This window comes from Aethalodelphis obliquidens, unplaced genomic scaffold, assembly GCF_003676395.1.
Source record: "Aethalodelphis obliquidens isolate GAN/ISIS:26980383/991018 unplaced genomic scaffold, ASM367639v1 scaffold48, whole genome shotgun sequence".
Lineage (NCBI taxonomy): Eukaryota > Metazoa > Chordata > Mammalia > Artiodactyla > Delphinidae > Aethalodelphis > Aethalodelphis obliquidens.
Window position 1 is genome coordinate 9,026,735 of NW_020837992.1, and position 21,798 is coordinate 9,048,532.

Below are 21,798 nucleotides of genomic sequence, written 5' to 3' on the forward strand. Positions count from 1 at the left end.
ATGAGAAAAAATACTTGCAAATGAAACAACTGACAAAGGATTAATCTCCAAAATTTACAAGCAGCTCATGCAGCTCAATATCAAAAAAACAACGCAATCCAAAAATGGGCAGAAGACCTAAATAGACATTTCTCCAAAGAAGATATACAGATTGCCAACAAACACGTGAAAGAATCCTCAACATCATTAATCATTAGAGAAATGCAAATCAAAACTACAATGAGATATTATCTCACACCGGTCAGAATGGCCATCATCAAAAAATCTACAAACAATAAATGCTGGAGACGGTGTGGAGAAAACAGAACCCCCCTGCACTGCTGGTGGGAATTTAAATTGATATAGCCACTATGGAGAACAGTCTGGAGGTTCCTTAAAAAACTAAAAATAGAACTACCATACAACCCAGCAATCCCACTACTGGGCATATACCCTGAGAAAACCATAATTCAAAAAGAGTCATGTACCACAATGTTCATTGCAGCTCTATTTACAATAGCCAGGACATGTCAGCAACCTAAGTGTCCATCAACAGATGAATGGATAAAGAAGATGTGGCACATATATACAATGGAATATTACTCAGCCATAAAAAGAAACGAAATTGAGTTATTTGTAGTGAGGTGGATGGACCTAGAGTCTGTCATAGAGTGAAGTAAGACAGAAAGAGAAAAATAAATACCATATGCTAACACATACATATGGAATCTAAAAAAAAAAAAAAAAAAGTCATATAGAACCTAGGGGCAAATGGGAATAAAGATGTAGACCTACTAGAGAATGGACTTGAGGATACGAGGAGGGGGAAGGGTAAGCTGGGACAAAGTGAGAGAGTGGCATGGACATATATACACTACCAAATGTAATATAGATAGCTAGTGGGAAGCAGCCGCAAAGCACAGGGAGATCAGCTCGGTGCTTTGTGACCACCTAGAGAGGTGGGATAGGGAGGGTGGGAGGGAGGGAGACGCAAGAGGGAAGAGATATGGAGATATATGTATAACTGATTCACTTTGTTATAAAGCAGAAACTAACACACCATTGTAAAGCAATTATACTCCATAAAGATGTTAAAAAAATAAAATAAAACAATGGGTCCAACTGCTAAAATGTATTAAATAGGATAGTTTCCTGATGTTTCCAGATTTTTTGGACACTTTGACTGAATTTATTGTACACATGAAAATATAACGGGCACATTATTTGAAAATGTAACATACTTTTTAAAAATAAGTTTATCCTATGTTTCCCAACTATGCAGACACTCTATCTAGATCCAGGTGGCAGTTGCATGTCTTAATGTGTATGTGTGTTTACCAATTCATCAAGCTGTGCACTGTATATTATAGCTCAGTATATACAAACATACACACAATAATGAACAGAATCTTTTTTTAACATTTACTCTAGAAAGTTCTTACTTTTATGTATAGAGTAAGGCAATCATTTCCTTCTTCATTGCTATTGCATGAATCTATCATCCAAGGGATTCTTAACTTTTTTTATAAACATATGCTACTTAAAAAAATGTTTCTTCTATAAACCCACAATGATGGACAGTAGCTGTTTTCCATCTGTTGCACAAGCAAAGACAACGTAAAAAGCGCCAAGTAGTTTGGGTTTGTGCGTAAAATGGAGTTTAGGTCCCAGGCTTGAATAACTATGAACAGATTTTCACACATGAATGTTTGGTGGAACATTCTAAAGTTGTGCTGCACTTATAAGACATTTAGTATTCCTGGCTCCTGACTACAAAATGCCAGCTTGTACCCTCCCATTACTGTGGTAACAGAAAACTTCCCCCCACTTTTTCAAAGGGCCGCTAGGGGGCAGTACTGCCTCCAGTGAGAACCATGGTGTTCTTTTTCCACCTTTCAGAATTTCCCTGGGAACAAGAACCTCATTCTCTTAATCTTGGACGGTCTAGTGCTGAACACAGTGCCTGACATGTAGAGTAGGTGCTTAATAAGTATGACAGACCAAGGCTATGATAAAGTATTCTATGGAGGCACAAAGGGAGGTGAGGTCAATCCAACAGGGGAATTGAAAGGAGAGTAAAAACTACATAGATGTTGTAAGAGAGTTGCCTAGCCTAAGAGGACTTGGATGGCTGGGGGTGAGTGGGAATAGGAGGTGGGTGGTAGAGGATGTGCTATACCAAAACAAGGGAATAAATCAAGAAAGAAGAAAACACAGGAACCAGGAAACATGATCCAAAACAGAGAAGAAGTAAAGGAAATTCCCAGGATGATGAGGAAAGGAACAGACAGGATGAAAGCTTTGCAGCAGGCCTAGAGAGCAAACAGTCCAGATTATACTAGGAAGACAAAAGACTCCCAGAGGAATACCTCCAAGAAAAAAGGAAAGGGTTTTAAAATGGATTTGATGGATAACCATTTGATGGAAGTGTTTACTATACTGAGAGGAATTTTACAGTTCTATTGAAGTGTTTGGGAAAGAATTAGTGAAAGACACAACAGCAAACAAAGCAAACAGAAAAATAAAGCATTCTGAAGGGGGATGGGAAGATGTTCAGGAAAGAAAATATACTCATAGTATGATTACCTGGCTCATTTGAAGAACATTTAACATAACAATATCAATGCTAAATACTAGTGATTATTTCTGACAAAAATGAGAGATTACAAGTAAAGCTGATGTGTGTAGATTATTCTTTTGAGAAACCTGGCTATGAAAAGGAGGAGAGTTCAGGGAAAAGAAACACAATGGCATGAAAGCTTTCCCTACTTGATCCTACGACAGCCCATTTCTGGTATTATGGGCTGTCATACATTGCCAATCAATCTTATGTAATAACTTTAGCAACTCTGTGAGGCAAGCAGATTTCATCAGCCTCCTTTTATATATAGGGAAAAAGAAGCTGTTCAGGGCTGAGAAATGTATCTGAACTGAATGAATAACTGAATAAACATTGAATAGAATTAGAACCCACAGCACATGCTCTTCTGTATTCTATACATAACTTTCCAAAATATCACTTTGCCAGGAATTATACTATACTCAGAAGAATGATCAAAAATTAGCTCCAATATAATGAAAATCTCTTGAAATAAAAATAAATTATGCCTGGTAAAGAATTAAAAGTAGAATAAGTCTAGAGTTAAATTTGTTTCAAATGTTAACATTACAGTACCATTTTCTTTCTTTTTAGTTAAGTGAATTAAATTCCTTTCTTTGAAAACTAAGGATCATCAATAATTTTAGGAATAAAACCAAACACACAAAGATTTTTTTCTTTGGCCACACCGTGCGGTATGTGGGATCTTCATTTCCCACCCAGGGATCGAACCCACTGCCCCCACATTGGAAGCGCAGAGTCTTAACCACTGGACTGCCAGGGAAGTCCCAAAACACACAAAGATTAAAAAAAAAAACAAGGGGGAGGGGAACACACAATTAAATATCACTAAACATGAAATGTCTGTAAAGGTATCAAAAAAGCATTTATCAACATTAACATCTGCTTTGGAAATTTCAAAATATATAAACTTTTCAATCCCTCACTTACGATTCCTTTTAATGAATTTTTCACTTTTTGTAACTAGTAAGAGCATACAGATACTCCTGATATACACCCATTTGACTTAAGAATGTCTCACATGCAGACAGCTAGTCCCTGCCATGCAGGAGATGGGGATGGGCTTCCTCCAGAAGCGTTCCCAATGGCTCTCTCCATAGCCTCAATGGGAACATCTTCATGGGACCACTGTTCATCCTCTCACCACAAACAAAGGTGTTTAGGAATCCCTCCTATTTAAACATCATGTAGTAGAACTAACGTGCATCTGAAATGTGATTCTCCTAATGTTTTTCATCATAAATGTGCAGTATTGATAATTCAGCTACCCTGTAGGTTATGTAGATCTTTAAAGGGTAGCCTAGAAACTAATTCATTTATAATACCATTTGTAAATTGTTTTTCAGGGGGGAAATACAATTCAAATTCCAAAGCTCAGATTAAATATGAATGTCTGAAATGTAAGTGGGTGACTACCTGTAAGTATTCTGGCAGTGGCTTAAGCAAGTCATTATTAGGAGAGAAGAGGAACAGCCTCTAAGTCCTCTGCTTGTAGGGTCACCAAAAGAACTGGAACTATCATAAAGTCTACTACAGAGAAACTTAAAATAGCTCCTTGTCATCACTACATGTTTAGAGAAGGACAGGAAATAATTAAAAGGGAGTCTCATCGATAAACTTCAAATAACTTTTAAAAAATGACGATATGGAAGCAATGATTAGTTTTACTAATAGGATCACAAAACATTATAAGTGACAAATGAAAACTCATCCTATTAGTAGATAGTTAATTAAAAGATTGCTGCAAAGATATTAAAAAGTTTGCTCTTAAAAATGTGGAAGTTATACACCCTTGAGTACACTGCCTTCCCTAGTCACTTGCTTTCTAAAACATAGGGAAATGAAAAAGTGGAAATGAAAGATTGAGTAATCAACCTTGTTTGGCTTTCAGGTCATTGCACTGACTAAACTAGGAAACATGAAATTCCAAAAGCCTGCACAAATTCAGAAATTCAGCAAAAAAGCATTAACTGAATGCTTCCTTTCTATTTCCACTGTATTTTATGAGCATGTATGAGCAAGCATGCATAACAGAGGATGTCTGGCTTGTACGAGTTTCTAAAGGGGTAACCAAAGGCATGAATAAGAACCATGAATTAAAAAGTACCATCCCTGTTGAAAATGAAACCAAAAACTAAGCAGTGACTTATGACTTTCTGGAAGGTAACACTTTGCTACAATTTAAACACATCTGTTTAACACACCTGCTAGGTAGCAGGTATGTAATCCTCTGCAATCACTCCCACATGCACCTCACCAGCTCCTTCAATACTGAAGAGTTGCATCTGTCTTAAGCTACCACATACTTTCAAACTCCTAGCTTGTGTTACCTGGTCTCAGCCAAGTCTCTAACCTTATCCTGTAATGCTCTTTCCCTCTATTTCTTCCACCACAGCTTCAGTGGTCTCTTGCTCTATACTCAACCTCATTCTTAACTTAGGAACCTTGTTCTAGCTCTTCTCTCTAACTGAAAAGTTCTTCCTCTTGATTGTCACAAGGTAAATTCCTTCTTGCTGCTTCCTCAGAAAAGTGTTTCCCATCACCTAAACACACCACCGTAACACTGATTTTACTTATTTATTTTACTATTTGTTGATACTTTTCTTCTCCCACTAGAACATAAGCGCCACAGAGCAAGGACCCTGTCTGTGTTGTTCACCATTACATCCTCCACAGTGAGAACAGTTCTGGCATATAGTAGACATTCAATAAATATGCTGAATGGATGGGTGAATAATAATCAGGCAGTAAGTATTTACTGAGCATGATACTATATCATGCAAACACAAAGTAAAAAGCTCATGAAGCTTTCAGTTTTGTGAGAAACCATAAAGAAACACACAAATACATATCGTAACAAATGATATTAAGGAAATAAACAAGGGTTATGATAGAGAACTGGAGAGAGGCTATTTTAGTTAGGGTAGTTAGGGAAGATCCTCTGAGGAGGTAGCCTTTAAATGCGAAAGAAAAATTGAAAAGATGTCAACCTTAGAAGCCCTGGGGAAAATAAACTTACGCACTTATGGTTAATTAATCTATGACAAAGGAGGCAAGAATGTACAATGGATAAAAGACAGTCTCTTCAACAAGTGGTGCTGGGAAAACTGGACAGCTTCATGTAAAAGAATGAAATTAGAACATTCTCTAACACCACACACAAAAGCAAACTCAAAATGGATTAAAGACCTAAATGTAAGACTGGATACTATAAAACTCCTAAAGGAAAACATAGGCAGAACACCCTTTAACAAAAATCACAGCAATGTTTTTTTTGGATTTGTCTCCTAGAGTAATGGAAATAAAAACAAAAATAAACAAATGGGACCTAATTAAACTTAAAAGGCTTTGCACATCAAAGGAAACCATCAACAAAACAAAAATACAGCCTATGGAACCGGAGGAAATACTTGCAAACTATGTGACCGACAGGGGATTAATTTCCAAAAATACACAAACACCTCATACGGCTCAATATCAAAAACAAACAAAAAAACACCCAATCGAAAAATGAGCCCAGGGACTTCCCTGGTGGGACAGTGGTTAAGAATCCGCCTGCCAATGCAGGGGACGCGGGTTCGAGCCCTGGTCCGGGAAGAGCCCACATGCTGCGGAGCAACTAAGCCCGTGCGCCGCAACTACTAAGCCTGCGCTCTAGAGCCCGTGAGCCACAACTACTGAAGCCCGCATGCCTAGAGCCCGTGCTCCGCAACAAGAGAAGCCACCGCGATGAGAAGCCCACGCACCGCAACAAAGAGGAGCCCCCGCTTGCCGCAACTAGAGAAAGGCAGCGAGCAGCAACGAAGACCCAATGCAGCCCAAAATAAATAAACGGATTAAAAAAAAAATGAGCAGAATACCTAAACAGACATTTCTCCAAAGATGGCATACAGATGGCCAACGGGCACATGAAAAGATGCTCAACATCACTATTTAAGAAATGCAAATCAAAACAATAATGAGGTATCACCTCACACCAGTCAGAATGGCCATCATCAGAAAGTCTACAAATAATAAATGCTGGAGAGGGTGTGGAGAAAAGGGAACCCTCCTACACTGCTGGTGGGAATGTAAATTGGTGAAGCCACTATGGAGAACAGTATAGAGATTTCTTAAACAACTAAAAATAGAGCTACCAGCAATTCCACTCCTGGGCATTTATTTGGAGAAAACTATAATTTGAAAAGACACATGCATCCCAATGTCCATAGCAGCACTATTTATAATAGCCAAGACATGAAAACAACCTAAGTGTCTACTGACAGATAAATGGATAAAGAAGCTGTGGTATATGTACACAATGGAATACTACTCAACCATAAAAAGAATGAAATAATGCCATTTGCAGCAACATGGATAGACCTAGAGATTATCATGCTAAGTGAAGTCAGACAGAGAAAGACAAATATCATATGATATTGCTTGTATGTGGAATTAAAAAAAATGATACAAATGAATTTATTTACAAAACAGAAATAGACTCACAGACATAGAAAACGAACTTCTGGTTACCAAAGGGGAAAGGATAGGAGGAATAAATCAGGAGTTTGGGATTAAAATATACACACTACTATATATAAAATACATAACCAATAAGGACCTACTGTATAGCACAGGGAACTCTATTCATTATCTTATAATAACCTACAATGGAAAAGAACCTAAAAAGGGATATATATATATATAGAGAGAGAGAGAGAGAGAGAGAGAGAGAGAGAGACCACTTTGCTATACGCCTGAAACTAACACAACAGTGTAAATCAACTATATTTCAATAACAATTTTAAAAAAAAGAAGCATTGGGAAGAAGCATATGTGAAAGTGAGGTACTTTCAAAGAACTGAAAGATGGGGTCTAGGGCTACAGCAAAAAGTGCCTGAAATGAATTTAGAGGAGCCAGGTCATGTAAAGGAATGCTGAGAAGTTTGAAGTCTATTATATTTAAAATTGGAAGATTTTAGGATTTTAAGCAAAGGAATTAAAGTTGATTTGTGTTTTTAAGAGTATCCTAGATTTTTATTCAAGTTGGTCTTGGAAGTTCATAAACTCCCCACCTTTGTCCAAAACACCATTGGATAAATACAGAAAATTAAAAAAAACAAATCCCAAAGCATATATAAAGTAAACATTTCTTTGAACCAGAAAAACGCAGACGAGAAAAAGCTGTAAGTCAGGCTGAAGTTGCAGATCCACTGGTAGGCAGATGGTAGGTAGGCAGTAAGTAACCAGGAATTTGCTTCCCACAAGATAAAAGGGGATCAAAGTGCTCCAGAGGGGCAGGAAATGGGGAGAGTCGATCTCATAATCAAACCAAGGGCTGAAATGGAGTTTTCCTACACTGAAAAGGAGGCTGGAAAAAAAAAACCTGACATTAACCACTGAAAGGAGCTGCAGCATACTTAAAGCTACACTAGAAGTTGATGGGAAGCAGAAAATACCTCAAAGCCCAGGCCTAGATTAAGCTGCCTGCTGACTTAGTGACTAGATCCACTATCTCCAATATTGCAGTGGAACAGGGGCCCCACAGTGTCAATTTAAGATATGGTTCTAGCCTGGGACTGTTCAAGGGCCAGACGGAAGGAAACCACAAAACTACTAGACAGGAAGAGGGGAAAGCAGCAATAAGAAAATAAGCACATGAAAAACTTAGTCAAGAAGCACTTGCTAAGCAAAATTCTTAAATACATGAAGAAATTACAACCATGAAAGACAGCCAGTATAACCAATGTCAAGGAGAGGAACCTGCTGCAGATGGAATAAAAATAGAGCAATCTGAAAATGATTTTTAAAGGTTTAGGATCCTCCAATAGCTAAAGGAAATTATAACAGACATTACAGAAAAAAAATACGCTATGAAATAAAAACAAGAATACTACAAAAATAGAAAAAATGATAAAGCAAAGTTGAATGATTAAGTTAAAGATTTTCTAGAAGATGGGAGTCCTCAGATTGAAAGTACACACAGAGATCTGAGTGGAAGATGAGAAGAAAAAGGAAGCAAGCAAAACAAACAAAAAACCCACCCAAACCAAAAAAATATGTGTATGATCTATTTAAATAAAATTGTGTGTATATGTACAAAAACATAAAGAAATTACCAATAAGCAGCACAGAGCTGAACTATATGTTACATAGTTGAGTGGAAAAAAAGTAACGGAATATAATATATTGTATAATACTTATATATAAAAAATAAATAACTCAAAACTCCCTGTGCCTATCTGCCCACATACAAATGCACTGATATAAAGATCTAAAATTAGACATATCAAACAGTTACAGTAGTTATCTATTTGAAGGTGTGTGGCATCAGATAGACTTGGGAAGACAAGTATGGTGGACTTTCATTTTCTACTATATATACACCACTGATTATTTAAAAGTTTATATTAAGCTTACACTTATTAAGAGAACAAAACAAAAACTAATTATAAAAATATAAAACAGTTTAAAATAATAATGTTAGATCTATGGCAGCTGAATTGGAGGATTCTCCCATATACTTAGGTTAGAAGAGTCAGGTGTAGATAATCTGAATACATAAATCAATTTTCTGTAAAATAAATTATGCTCCCCAAATGTCTAGTACATATGTATTTCTGTATGATTATATGAGAAGAGAAAAATGGATAAATGGATTCATACCAGATTAATGTTGGACATCTGAAGGAGCAGTAGATGGGAAAGGAGAAAGGAAGCCAAAAACAAAAAATAAAATGCTATCCTTATTTTTTAATTTAAAAAGAACATGTATAATTATGTACTTATTTCATAAATATTTCCTGAGTGTGCTATGTCAGATAATGATCTTAGAGCTACGGGATACAAAAGTGGACAAAACAAAGTCCTTGGCGGGGGGAAGGGATGAAGACAATAAAATGAACAGAAATTACATAATGTCAGTAAGGAGTGGGGGAAATAAAGCAGGTTAAAGTGATAGAGTATGACCAAGTGGGTCAGTAGGGGATTTGACACAGATTGTCAGGGAAGACCTCTCTGATGAGGTAACACTTTGAACAGACAGCTGAATGAAGTTTCAGATAGGAATGGGGGAGCAGCAAGTGTGAAAGCCACAGGGCCACTGTGTGTTTGGCACATTCTTGGTGAAACAGAAAGAATGCTAGTGTAGCTGGAGCTCAGTAAACAAAGGTGAGAGTGGTAAGAAACCGGGGTCAGAGATGGAATAAGAGGAGCACTCAGGGACCAGGTCAGAGAGACCAAGGGAAGTATGATGGGGAGCCACTAGAGACTTTTAAGCAGGGGGTGACATAATCGGATTATGCTTTAAAAAGAATCCGCTGTGTGGCAAACTGAAATGGAAGGAGACCAGTGAGGAGACTACTGTAGCAGTCCCACTAGGAGAATACAAGGACAACAAGGACAACAGCAGTACAGATGGATTTGGTAGGAAGTAGTTGGATTCAATTTTCAAGGTAAAGGAAGCAAGACCTTCAGGTAGATTGAAGGTGTAGCCTCAAGCAATATATTATAATACTTGGTCACTGGTTATAAACATGTTAATAGTGATTATCTCTTGAGTACATGATTTTGTGTGATTTAAATTTGTTTCTTACGCTTTTAACACTTGTGGAATGTGAATGCATTTATACATAATGAAGAAAAAGCAATAAAGTTGCTTTCAACGTTTAAAAAAAAAAGTGCACCTCAAGCACCATGCTACGTAAATAAAAATAAACATCTAGCCACATTATGGTAAAAGTGCAGAACATTAAGAATACAAAAAGAATTCTGAAAAATCAGGAGAGAAAAAAATAGATTATCTATAAAAAAATGGCAATTAGGGCTTCCCTGGTGGCGCAGTGGTTGAGAGTCTGCCTGCCGATGCAGGGGACATGGGTTCGTGCCCCGGTCCAGGAAGATCCCACGTGCCGCAGAGCGTCTGGGACCGTGAGCCATGGCCGCTGAGCCTGCGCGTCCAGAGCCTGTGCTCCGCAACGGGAGAGGCCACAGCAGTGAGAGGCCTGCGTATCACACAAAACAAAACAAAACAAAACTACAATGAGGTATCACCTCACACCGGCTGTAATGACCATCATCAAAAAATCTACAATAAATGCTGGAGAGGGTGTGGAGAAAAGGGAACCCTTTTGCACTGCTGGTGGGAATGTAAATTGATACAGCCACTATGGAGAACAGTATGGAGGCTCCTTAAAAAACTAAAAATAGAACTACCATATGACCCAGCAATCCCACTACTAAGCATATACCGAGAAAACCATAATTCAAAAGGACACATAGGGCTTCCCTGGTGGCGCAGGGTTAAGAATCTACCTGTCAATGCAGGGGACACAGGTTTGAGCCCTGGTCCAAGACACGGAACAACTAAGCCCATGCACCATAAATACTGAGCCTGCACTCTAGAGTCCCTGATCCACAACTACTGAAGACTGTGTGCCTAGAGCCCATGCTCCATAACAAGAGGCTACTGCAATGATAAGTCCACACACCGCAACGAAGAGTAGCCCCTGCTCACTGCAACTAGAGGAAGCCTGCATGCAGCAATGAAGACCCAACTTAGCCAAAAAAAAAATTTAAAAAAAAAAGGACACATGTACCCCAATGTTCATTGCAGCACTATTTACAATAGACAGGACACGGAAACAACCTAAATGTCCAACAACAGATGAATGGATAAGGAAGATGTGGTACATATGTACAATGGAATATTGCTCAGCCATAAAAAGGAACAAAATTGGGTCATTTGCAGAGATGTGGATGGACCTACAATCTGTCATACAGAGTGGAATAAGCCAGAAAGAAAAAAACAAGTATCACGTATTAATGCATATATGTGGAATCTAGAAAAATGGTACAGATGAACCTATTTGTAGGGCAGGAATAGAGACACAGACGTAGAGAACAGACATGGGGACACAGCGGGGGAAGGAGAGGGTGGGACGAATTGGGAGATTAGGTTTGACATAAATACACTACCATGTGTAAATACACTACCTGCTGTATAGCACCAGGAGCTCAGCTCTGTGTTCTGTGATTACCTAGATGGCGGAGGGCCGGGGGCGGGGGGGGAAGGGGGGAGGGAGGTCCAAGAGGGTGGGGATATAGGTAGACATATAGCTGATTCACTTCACTGTACAGCAGAAACTAACATAACAATTTTACTCCAATTAAAAAAAAAGACAGAAAAAAAAAGACAGAAAATAACAAGAGCTGATGAGGATGTGGAGGAACTGGAACCCTCGAACACTGCTGGTGGAAATGTGAAATGGGGCAGCCACTTTGGAAAACAGTTCAACAGTTCCTCTAAACATAGAGTTCCCATATGATCCAGCAATCCCATTCCTAGCTATATATACTCAAGAGAACTGTAAACATATGTCCACACAATAACTTGTACACAAATGTTCATAGCAGAATTATTCATAACAACCAAAAGTAGAAACAACTCAAGAATAGCTATACATTGATAAATGGATAAATAAAATGTGATATGTCCATAAAATAGAATATTTGGCAAAAAAAAGAAATGAAATACTGATACATGCTACAACATGGACCTTGAAAACATGCTAATTCAAAGAAGGCATTCTTAAAGGATGACATATTACATGATTTAATTTATAAGAAATGTCTAGAATAGTCAAATCTATATAGATAGAAAGCAGATTAATGGTTGCCTAGGGCCAAGGGAGAGGGATGAGAGATTAGGGGGAGAATGTAGGGTTTCTTTTTGAAGTGATGAAAATGTTTAAAAATTAATTATAGTGATGGCTGCATAAAACCCTGTGAATATCGAGTTGCACACTTTAAATGGGTGAACGGGATAGTATATGAATTGTACCTCAATAAAGCCACTAGAAAAAAATAAGTGTCAAAGATAATGATGTAATATATTCCATATGGTACATGAAAGTAAATAAAACAAAATTCAAGAGCATGAAATAAAAACTAAGAGTCTACCGCCCACAGACTTTTACTCAAAGTACCTAAGGAACCCATCAACAGAGTAGTAAACCTAGAAGGAAGCCATGACAGAGAGTTTGGAACATTTTACTATAAATTTAATTAATCACTGAGTGCAAAAAAGTAGCAACTATTGAAGTGTTTTTTAACAAGAGAAGAACTAAAGTTCTAGACACAAACAAGAAGGAAAATTGGGGGAGGGGTATGCTTATTCAGTGGGTAATGTGTAATAAAGTCCTTTTCTTGCCCAGGAGGGGACTTGAAATACTGTATAACTCCCGACTGTGTTAGATAATTTTAAAATTATAGTATGCTAAAATTTTACAGGTAACACTAAAGGAAAAGAAGCATAGCATATAGCTTCCAAACCAGAAAAAAGGAAAATAAGAGAATAAAGAAAAATCTATCAACATGATAGATGGCAAAAAAGAGGGAAAATAGTAAAACTCCTATATTTGGAAACAAAAAAATATTCAGAGCTGAATTGTGAAAGTTCTACATGTCATGTCTCGAGGATATGGCTAAAGCAGGACTTAGAGATAAATCTAAATGTATCCTTAAACATATTTATTAAAAAATAAGACTGAAGTAAACTTAAGTGTTTAACTCAAGAAGCTAAAAATAACAGAAAACTCAAGAAAGCAGGAAGACCACACTAAAGATAAGATCAGAACTCAAGGAACCAGAAAAGTAAAAAAACAATAGAGAAACTCAGCAAAACTAAAAGCTGACTCTCTGCAAAGACCAATAAAAACAAAGAAATCTAGAGCAAGATATCAAGAAAAAAGAGAAAGCAAAAACAAACAACATTAAGAAATAAGCATATGTGGAACAAATTCTTTTAATTACAAGCAACTACTACAAACAGTTTCATACCAACATATTGAACACATGGATGAAACAGACTATTTTCCAAACAAATATTACCAAATTTGATTCAAGAAAAAATTAAAAACCTGAAGAAATCAATAACCATTAAGTATACTAAATCAGTTAAGTCAAACTTACCCCCATACATACCCCAGGCTCACACAGTTTTATACATGAACCTTAACTCTTCAAGGAACAAAAAACCTCCAACATTTAGAAACTGTTTTGTGAGGGCAGCATAACCTTGATGACAAAACTGGAAAGGGACAGTATGGTTTGTTTTTTTCATTGAAGTTCACCTGCTTTACTATTATTTTTTTCCTTATTAGAGTATAATTGCTCCACAATGTTGTGCCAGCTTCCACTGTACAATGAAGTGTATCAGCCATATGCATATCTATATGCCCCCTCTTGAACCTCCCACCCACCCCACCCTCCATCCTGCCCATCTAGGTTGTCACAGAGCACCGAGCTGAGTTTCCTGTGCTTTACAGCATGCTCAGGCCAGCCATCTTTTTTACACATGGTAGTGTATACATGTCACTCCCAATCTCCCAACCCGTCCCACCCTCCCCGCCCCTCCCCACCCCTCCCCACCATGTCCACACATCCATTCTCTAAGTCTATGTCTCTATTCCTGCCTGTTCAGTATGTTTTAAAACACATGTTTATTTTCTGTGTGACTACAGATGCAAATATACTATAGGTTAATATACTAAATAAAATACAGGTATAGAGTATAAGTAAATTTAATTCAAGTGTATAAAAGAAAAAATATACTAATGAGTGTGGGGTTTTCTCTATGAATGCAAAGATAACCATCAGAAAAATCTGTCACTGTTAACTCACCATATTAACAGTTAGAGACAAAAAAGCATACGATCTAGGGGCACAAGGGAACTTCATGAGTGATGAAAAATTCTATATCTGAATTGTGGTCACAGTTACATAGTTGTATACATTTGTCAAAACTCAAACTGTATGCATAAAATTGATGTATTTTATTATATGTAAACTATACCTCAATAAAGTTGGTCAAACAAGTATATGATCTCAGTTGATGCAAAAGAAGTGTTCAATAAAATTAAACATTTATTCATAATTTTAAAATATCATGGCGACTGGGCTTCCCTGGTGGCGGAGTGGTTAAGAATCCGCCTGCCAATGCAGGGGACATGGGTTCGAGCCCTGGTCTGGGAAGATCCCACATGCCATGGAGAAACTAAGCCCGTGCACCACAACTACTGAGCCTGCACTCTAGAGCCTGCGAGCCACAACCACTGTGCCTGTATGCTGCAACTACTGAAGCCTGCTCACCTAGAGCCCGGGCTCCACAACAAGAGAAGCCACCGCAATGAGAAGCCCGCGCACCGTAACCAAGAGTAGCCCCTGCTCGCCACAATTAGAGAAAGCCCGCGCAGCAACGAAGACCAAACGCAGCCAAAAATAAATAAATAAAATAAATTTAAAATATATATATATATCATGGCCACTATCATTACTAGTATTCAACATTACACTGGAGGTTGTTTTTTTTTCAGTTTTTGGTTTTTTTTCCTTAAAAATTTTTTTGTTGAAGTATAGTTGATTTATAATGCTGTGTTAGTTTCTGGGGTACTGCAAGCTGATGCAGTTATACATATATATATATATATATATATATATATATATTCTTTTTCATATTCTTTTCCATTATGGTTTATTATAGGACGTTGAATATAGTTCCCTGTGCTATACATTAGGACCTTGTTGTTTATCTGTTTTATATGTAGTAGTTTGTATCTGCTAATCCCAAACTCCTGATTTATCCTTCCCGCACCCCCTAAATATTTATAATGGAGGCTCTAATCAATGTAATAATAAGACAAAAATAGAACATGTATAAAGTTAGGAAAAAGATAAAACCTAGCATTACTTGCAAATGATGATTATCTACATTTTTAAAAATCTAGTTGAAATTAGCTAATCCATTAGAACTAACAAGAGTTCAGCAAATAAAAATCGACGGTATTCCTAAACACCAGGAATATTCAATTACAATGTGCAATCCCAAAATATTACTATTTACCATAGCTACAAAAAGGTATCTAGGAACAAATAAAAGATGCGTAAAACCTATGTGGAGAAATTTATAAAATACTGTTTTTTCCTTAAAACCATCTTTATTACATGTCTTTAAACACTTCTCTACATGCATTACAGAATATCTTATCAGATCCAGTCCCTTAAATAACACTGTTTTCAACATAGCAAGCAGGCAGCATTCTTATAAACATCTTTATTACATGTGTTTATAAAACACTATTGGAGGACATTTTGAAAAACCCAAAATGAGATATAATATGTTCACAAATGGGAAGACATATATTGTAAACGTGGCACTTCTCTCCAAATTTATCTATAAATTAAATGCAATCCCAATCAAATCCCAATAAGATTTTTCAAGCAATTTTACAAGTTGATCCTAACAATTCCTATGGAAGAGTAAAGGGCCAAAAACAGGCAACAAAATTTGGAAGAAATTGCAAGATATCAAGACTTCTTTTTAAACTACAGAAACTTAAAAAGTGTGGTAATGGTGCTGAGACAGCCAAGTCAATGAATAACGTTAAAAGAGAATCCAGAGGAATTCCCTGGTGGTCCAGTGGCTAAGACTCCACATTTTCACTGGCAAGGGCCAGGGTTCAATCCCTGGTCAGGGAACTAAGATCCCACAAGACGCGGGCCCAGAAAAAAAAAAAAAAGAAAAAGAGAGACAAAGCCCGGAAACAGACCCCCAAATACATGGAAACTTAGTATATTAGAGAGTGACATTACAAAGCAGTGGAAAAGAGATGGACTATTCAATAAATGATGCTAAGACAACTGGGTACCAGTACAGTAGAAATTAGATCCCTTCCTTATAAAATTTTTTTAAAAATTCAGTTGTATTCAAGACCTAAATATGATAATCAGAAGTCTATAAATAAAATAACAAAGGATCTTTATGTCATTTAGATAGACACTTAAAGGCACTGAAAGAGCATTTATAATGGAAAAACTCTGGTAAATCTGACTACATTAAAACTTATGTAAACATATATAAAATGTCATTATAAAGTTATAAGACAAGCCAAAAATTTAGAGCAAATATTTACAGTGCTCATAACCTAAATATCCATAATGTGTGTGTGCATGTACATTCATGTGCCTGTACATTCATGTGCCTGTGTATATGACTCTTAGAAATGAATAAGGAAAATTCAAATAACCCAACCAAAAAACGGGCAAAGAATATAAATAGGGAATTCAAGGATGCTCAACCTCACTTTAAATACTATCGCACGTCCATCAAATTGGCAGAAAAAAAAAAATACAGAAAGCCTGACAGTAATAATTGTTGGCAAAATGTAGAGAAGCAAGAACTTTCAAACACTGCTGGTGGGACGGTAAACTGATACGACTCTTTTGGAGGGGTAGTAAAGCTCATATGTAATAAAGCTGAACAGAGACAAGCCCTGTGGACCTAGAAATTTTGCTTTCAGAAATCTACCCCACAAAATATGTGACATATTTACACTTTACAAGGACACAGGTATAAAAATATTCATTGTAATATTGTTTATAACAGCCAAAAAAAAAAAAAGAAACTAAGTGTCCCTCAGTAGAGGAATGGATTTACAGAGGTGTATTCATACTCAGGAATATTATTTAGAAACTAAATGAATAGAGAGATATGTGTGTATAAAATATTGAGGGGGAAAATAAGTTGCAGAATGATATGACTGGTATGATACAATATATGTAAAATTTTAAAACAAATGCCATACATTGTTTATGGATACATTGATGAAGTATCAATAAAAGCATAAAAACATGGATAGGAACGGTCCACTAACCTTGAGGATGGTGGTTACTTCTGAAGTAAGAGGGAGTGGAATGGGATGGTGAAGGGTACAAAGAAAGTTTCAACTGTATCCATATCTTTTAATTCCTAAGAAGGTCTGACCCAAGTTTGGCAAATTTGAATAGCCCTTAAAAATAAGTGGTAAATACAAAGATGTTCATTATGTTATACTCCATGTTTTCTATATGTTTGAAATTTTCAAAGAATTTTTTAAAAAATCAACTCTGCTTGAGGTGCATGCAATGGATTGGAAGAGAATAAGAGTGAAACAGAAGATCTTTAGGAAAGCACGTCTACAAATCCTGGCTAGAGTGATGGTGACCTAGATTAGAGGTGATAATAGAGAGGTGAAGAGAAGTGGATGAATGTGAGATTATATTTCAAAGGAATAATTTGTAGGACTTATTGATGGATTGTAGATGAGGAGTTCAGGAGAGGAAAGAATCAAAGTTGACTTCTCACTAAAGCAGTACGTAGGAGAAGGTACTGTTTACTCGGATGGAGAAAACCAGGAAAGGAATCAGTTGGAGAGCATGAAAGAATCCTGTTTTATGTTTATCTCTTATTTCTACCCAGACATAAGCTCTTTACGGGGAGAATCTTTTTTATCTCCATATCCCCCAGAGTTCCCCCTGGGAACTGAGGCTTGAAGTCAAGTGACTTGCCCAAGGACATCCAGCTAATAAAACAGTAAGTTAATTTTGCTGTGCTTAAAGAGCTGCTGCTATTCTAAGCTTATAAACATTATGAAAATGTATAATGACAAAAATCTCAAAATTTATCCAAAAGATAGATTCTAATTATTTGCTTAACTGTTAAGTCAGAATCACATGACAAAGAAGATTTTTCCACTAATACTACATAACTGGAATGGTAGGAAGAAAATCACGTAGACTGTCAAAGGATCATTTAAATAAACCTGTTTTCCCTCCTAAGATAAAAAGGTTAACCAAGTTTCTTTGGAGAATTAACTATAGTTAAAAAGTAATACTTGAGTATATTGTGACAACACATTTTTCAATTATTATTTTTCTGTTGTTCAAAACCAAAACAAGTATATGTCAACCACTGCATTTTGGCAACTAATCCTTTTTAGTGAACCATGACAATTAAGTGTTAGGTCCTAGGTCAATTTTTATTATCAAATACAGTGAGTGCTGTGATTTTAACCAATTTCAGAGTATCTTTACTTCCCCCTCTCAGTTTATCCCATTGGCTTGGGACACTTACGAAGGGCAAGGGGACATGTTAGAAAGTAAATCAGAATTCAACAAGGGTGATGTACTCAAAGCCATATGTATAGAAATCCCATACAAATAAATGAAGGTCTTAACTGTTTTACTGATATTTCAGAAATGGTACTTTTGAAAACCAAAGGCAAATTTCAAAAGGTCTCAAGAAAACTGCTAGAAATTTTTAAATGTGAGAATACAGTCATTTAAAAATACATATGATCCACATTCTTAGCAAAGTCAGTTCTATTGCTGGATTTACAAAATTGGTATAAATTTTATTTCTTTGTGATTTAGAGGATGCACCTAAGTGGAAACAGAATTGAGTTCAAAGGCATAACAAGTGTATGTATCTCTTCTTAAGTTCAATATTACATTTTTGTTGGATTTTATTCTGTAAATAATGAGAAACCAGTGATGGTTATCACACTACGGAGAGACACCGTGAGTGCTTTAATAGTATAACTTTGGCTGTAATGCAAAGAATGGATGGTTTAATAGCATTAGAGATGGGAGGGTATTATAACAGAAGTTAGAGATTGACAAGGTGTTATAATAGTCTAGGTCAGGAGAGTGCTTAATAAAAGTCCAGATTCCTGGGTCCTAGCCCTAGAGATTCTGAGTTGGAAGGTTTAGACCAAGTTCTTATAATCCTAAGTGAAAAAAAGAGTTAAACACTGATGACTGGTAGTGAGTTAGAGCATCAAAGGGAAGATACCCTTGATGCTGAAACCTTTAAAAGAGTATCAGGAACTCCTGAAAATTACAAGCTCATGCTTAACTTTTACCATAAACACTGACTCACCTGGATCAGGGTCATGTTTTAGGTCCAGTGAATGTACAACAGGGTGGTATTGCTTCTAAACATAAAATAAATTAAAATAGATTTAATTTAACAACTTAGTGCCTCATACAAACATTTTCTTCAGTTTATATAAGCAAATATATTATTAGTCAGTAGTACCATTCTTTTGCTAAAAAAACAAAAACAAACAAAAAACCCCAAAATTAGATCCTGAAAATCTGTAGGAAAGGGAGGAGAAACGAAAAGATCAAACTAAGACTGAATTATACCTTTTATAGTATTGCCACCTACTGCATACACTAAGATATAGCACCATAAAAAAGCATAAGAGGGAATTCCCTGGTGGTCCAGTGGTTAGGACTCCACGCTTTTGTTGCTGAGGGTCAGGGTTCAATCCCTGGTCAAGGAACTAAAGTGCAGCCAAAAAAAAAACCCAGGAAAAACAAAAAGCATAAGAAAAGCAATCAAGCAAATTAGAGGCACAGAGATGGAATCTTGTGTTTATAAAGTACAAGGTAGTTTTCAAATTATGAATGGACTGTTTTTGAAAAGTTCATTTTAAGAAGTGTTTAGAACTCAGAACTCATATTCCCACAGAAACTGTTTTAAAAAGTGGCCAGAAAAAAAAAAAAAAAATGTGGCCAGGCCACTACCATATCAGCACACTAATGCCTACCTACGTATCCTGTGATACACTGGGACTGCAATAGCAGAACTATAAGAACGGGATCCAAAATTCAGGCAAAAAGAAAGAGAAGAATGTCTCTCCTTTCTCTTGCCCAAAGTAGCAGAAGCCAAAAAGTTTTTGTTACTGTTGTTGTTGTTTGTTTGTTTTTTAAAAAAGCTGTCTTTAGTATCCTTACCCCATCCATTTTGCATCAATTTTAAACTTCCACAGCAGTACCCCACCTAGGCCGGCCAACTTCCTTTCTTTTATGCAATACTGATTACTAGGTTTGGGTGAGGGAGGAAGGGTAGTAATAGAGAGGGAGATGCTGGAAAATAAATACATTTTGAATGTTTTTCCCGAGGAAACTTTAAAAGTGGATGAGGCAAAGGGAGTGGGGTATTTCTTGGAGGACTGACTTCTATGGAAGAAAAAAATGAAAAATTTTGCTTATAATTATTTTTTTCTCACAGAATGATAACTAAAATGTTTTAGAGAAAGTACCTGTCTTCACTCTCTAAAACAATTCCTGAAAGGAAAGCAACTAGAAAATTTATATGTGAAAGTATGCTAATTTCAAAAACTAATGACAAAAAGTAAAGCACAATCGAAAGCAACATGTATGTCTCACTCCACAGGCAATGCCATTCCCACCAAACCTACTTCCACCTCATCATGATTTTTGGAACAAAACAAATTATACACAATTCATAAAGCAAATTTTGTTGTTAAAAAACAGGTAGTCAATCTTCATCATCGATTTAACTAAAGGGTCTTCCAAAATACATAAACATATACAAATAATGTGCCAAACACAAATGACAGATAGAAGGAAAAGGCTTAAAAAATACATTTCTTTTTCCCTCCTGGTCTCAGAATTAAGTCACTGTCAGTCTTCTATCTTCAAATTCTATTTTATTTTATCATCAGCTGTATTCAAAACCTAGTGTGACTTTGAAGGAGACAAACAGTAGCAACTGAGGCAGGAAAGACAAAGAAAACAAAATGTCACTTACCTCCACTTGGATCTCATACTTTAATTTTTTTACTGTAGTAAAATAGACATTACATAAAATTTACTACTTTAAAGGTAAATCATCTTACCAGAATTTCTTGTTTTGCTTTTATGATTTTGATGACACATTCAAGGATCTTTCTGGGATACTGCTTACGTTTTGTGGCTATATCGACTATGATTTCATCAAACTGGTCTTCAAGGACTTTGATATCAGAATCTATTTCGAGGGAAAAATAATATGAAAAAATTCCTTAAAACACATTTTTTAATATTCTATATGAAAATGTAACATAATAAACTAAATTTAGAAAACACAAAATTTAAGGAAAACAAATATGGCAAGTTAATGGATGCTCCACTTTGGTAACTGATTCATTTATTCATTGAACAGTCGATTACTTACTGAGCCCCTATGGGAAGCCAAGCCTAAATCAGAGAAATACAAAGATGAACAGAACATAATCCCTGTTCTCTAAGAGCTCACAGTTCACTGGAAGAAACAGACATACAACTGCAAAACAACTGAATAAATACAGTAGAGGTATGAACAAAATGCTATCTGGACAAAGAACAGTGGAACACTAACTCTGCCTTGGGAATTTAAGACTTTAAAGAGAAAATAACATTTGATTTGGAACTTGAAATATAAGTGTAAATCCACTGCATAAAAAAAGGTAGGGAAAAAAATAATAGGGAGATGCATTTGAGGCAGAGAAAACAGTATCTGCAAGATCAAAGAGTCTTTAGGAAACAGAAAAAGATCTAAATGGCTGCAGGTT

At 36.4% G+C, this 21,798-nt stretch overlaps 1 protein-coding gene across 1 annotated transcript in view; it reads right to left on the bottom strand.

Annotated features, from left to right (window-relative positions):
• NSL1 (NSL1 component of MIS12 kinetochore complex) overlaps nt 1–21,798 on the bottom strand; it is a 38,016-nt gene that overhangs the window by 9,135 nt on the left and 7,083 nt on the right. The window contains exons 3-4 of the mRNA XM_027082943.1: nt 21,106–21,236; nt 19,335–19,389 (exon numbers count right to left, since the gene is read on the bottom strand). Of these exons, the coding sequence (XP_026938744.1) occupies nt 19,335–19,389; nt 21,106–21,236 (186 nt within the window). The remainder of the gene's footprint in view (nt 1–19,334; nt 19,390–21,105; nt 21,237–21,798) is intronic.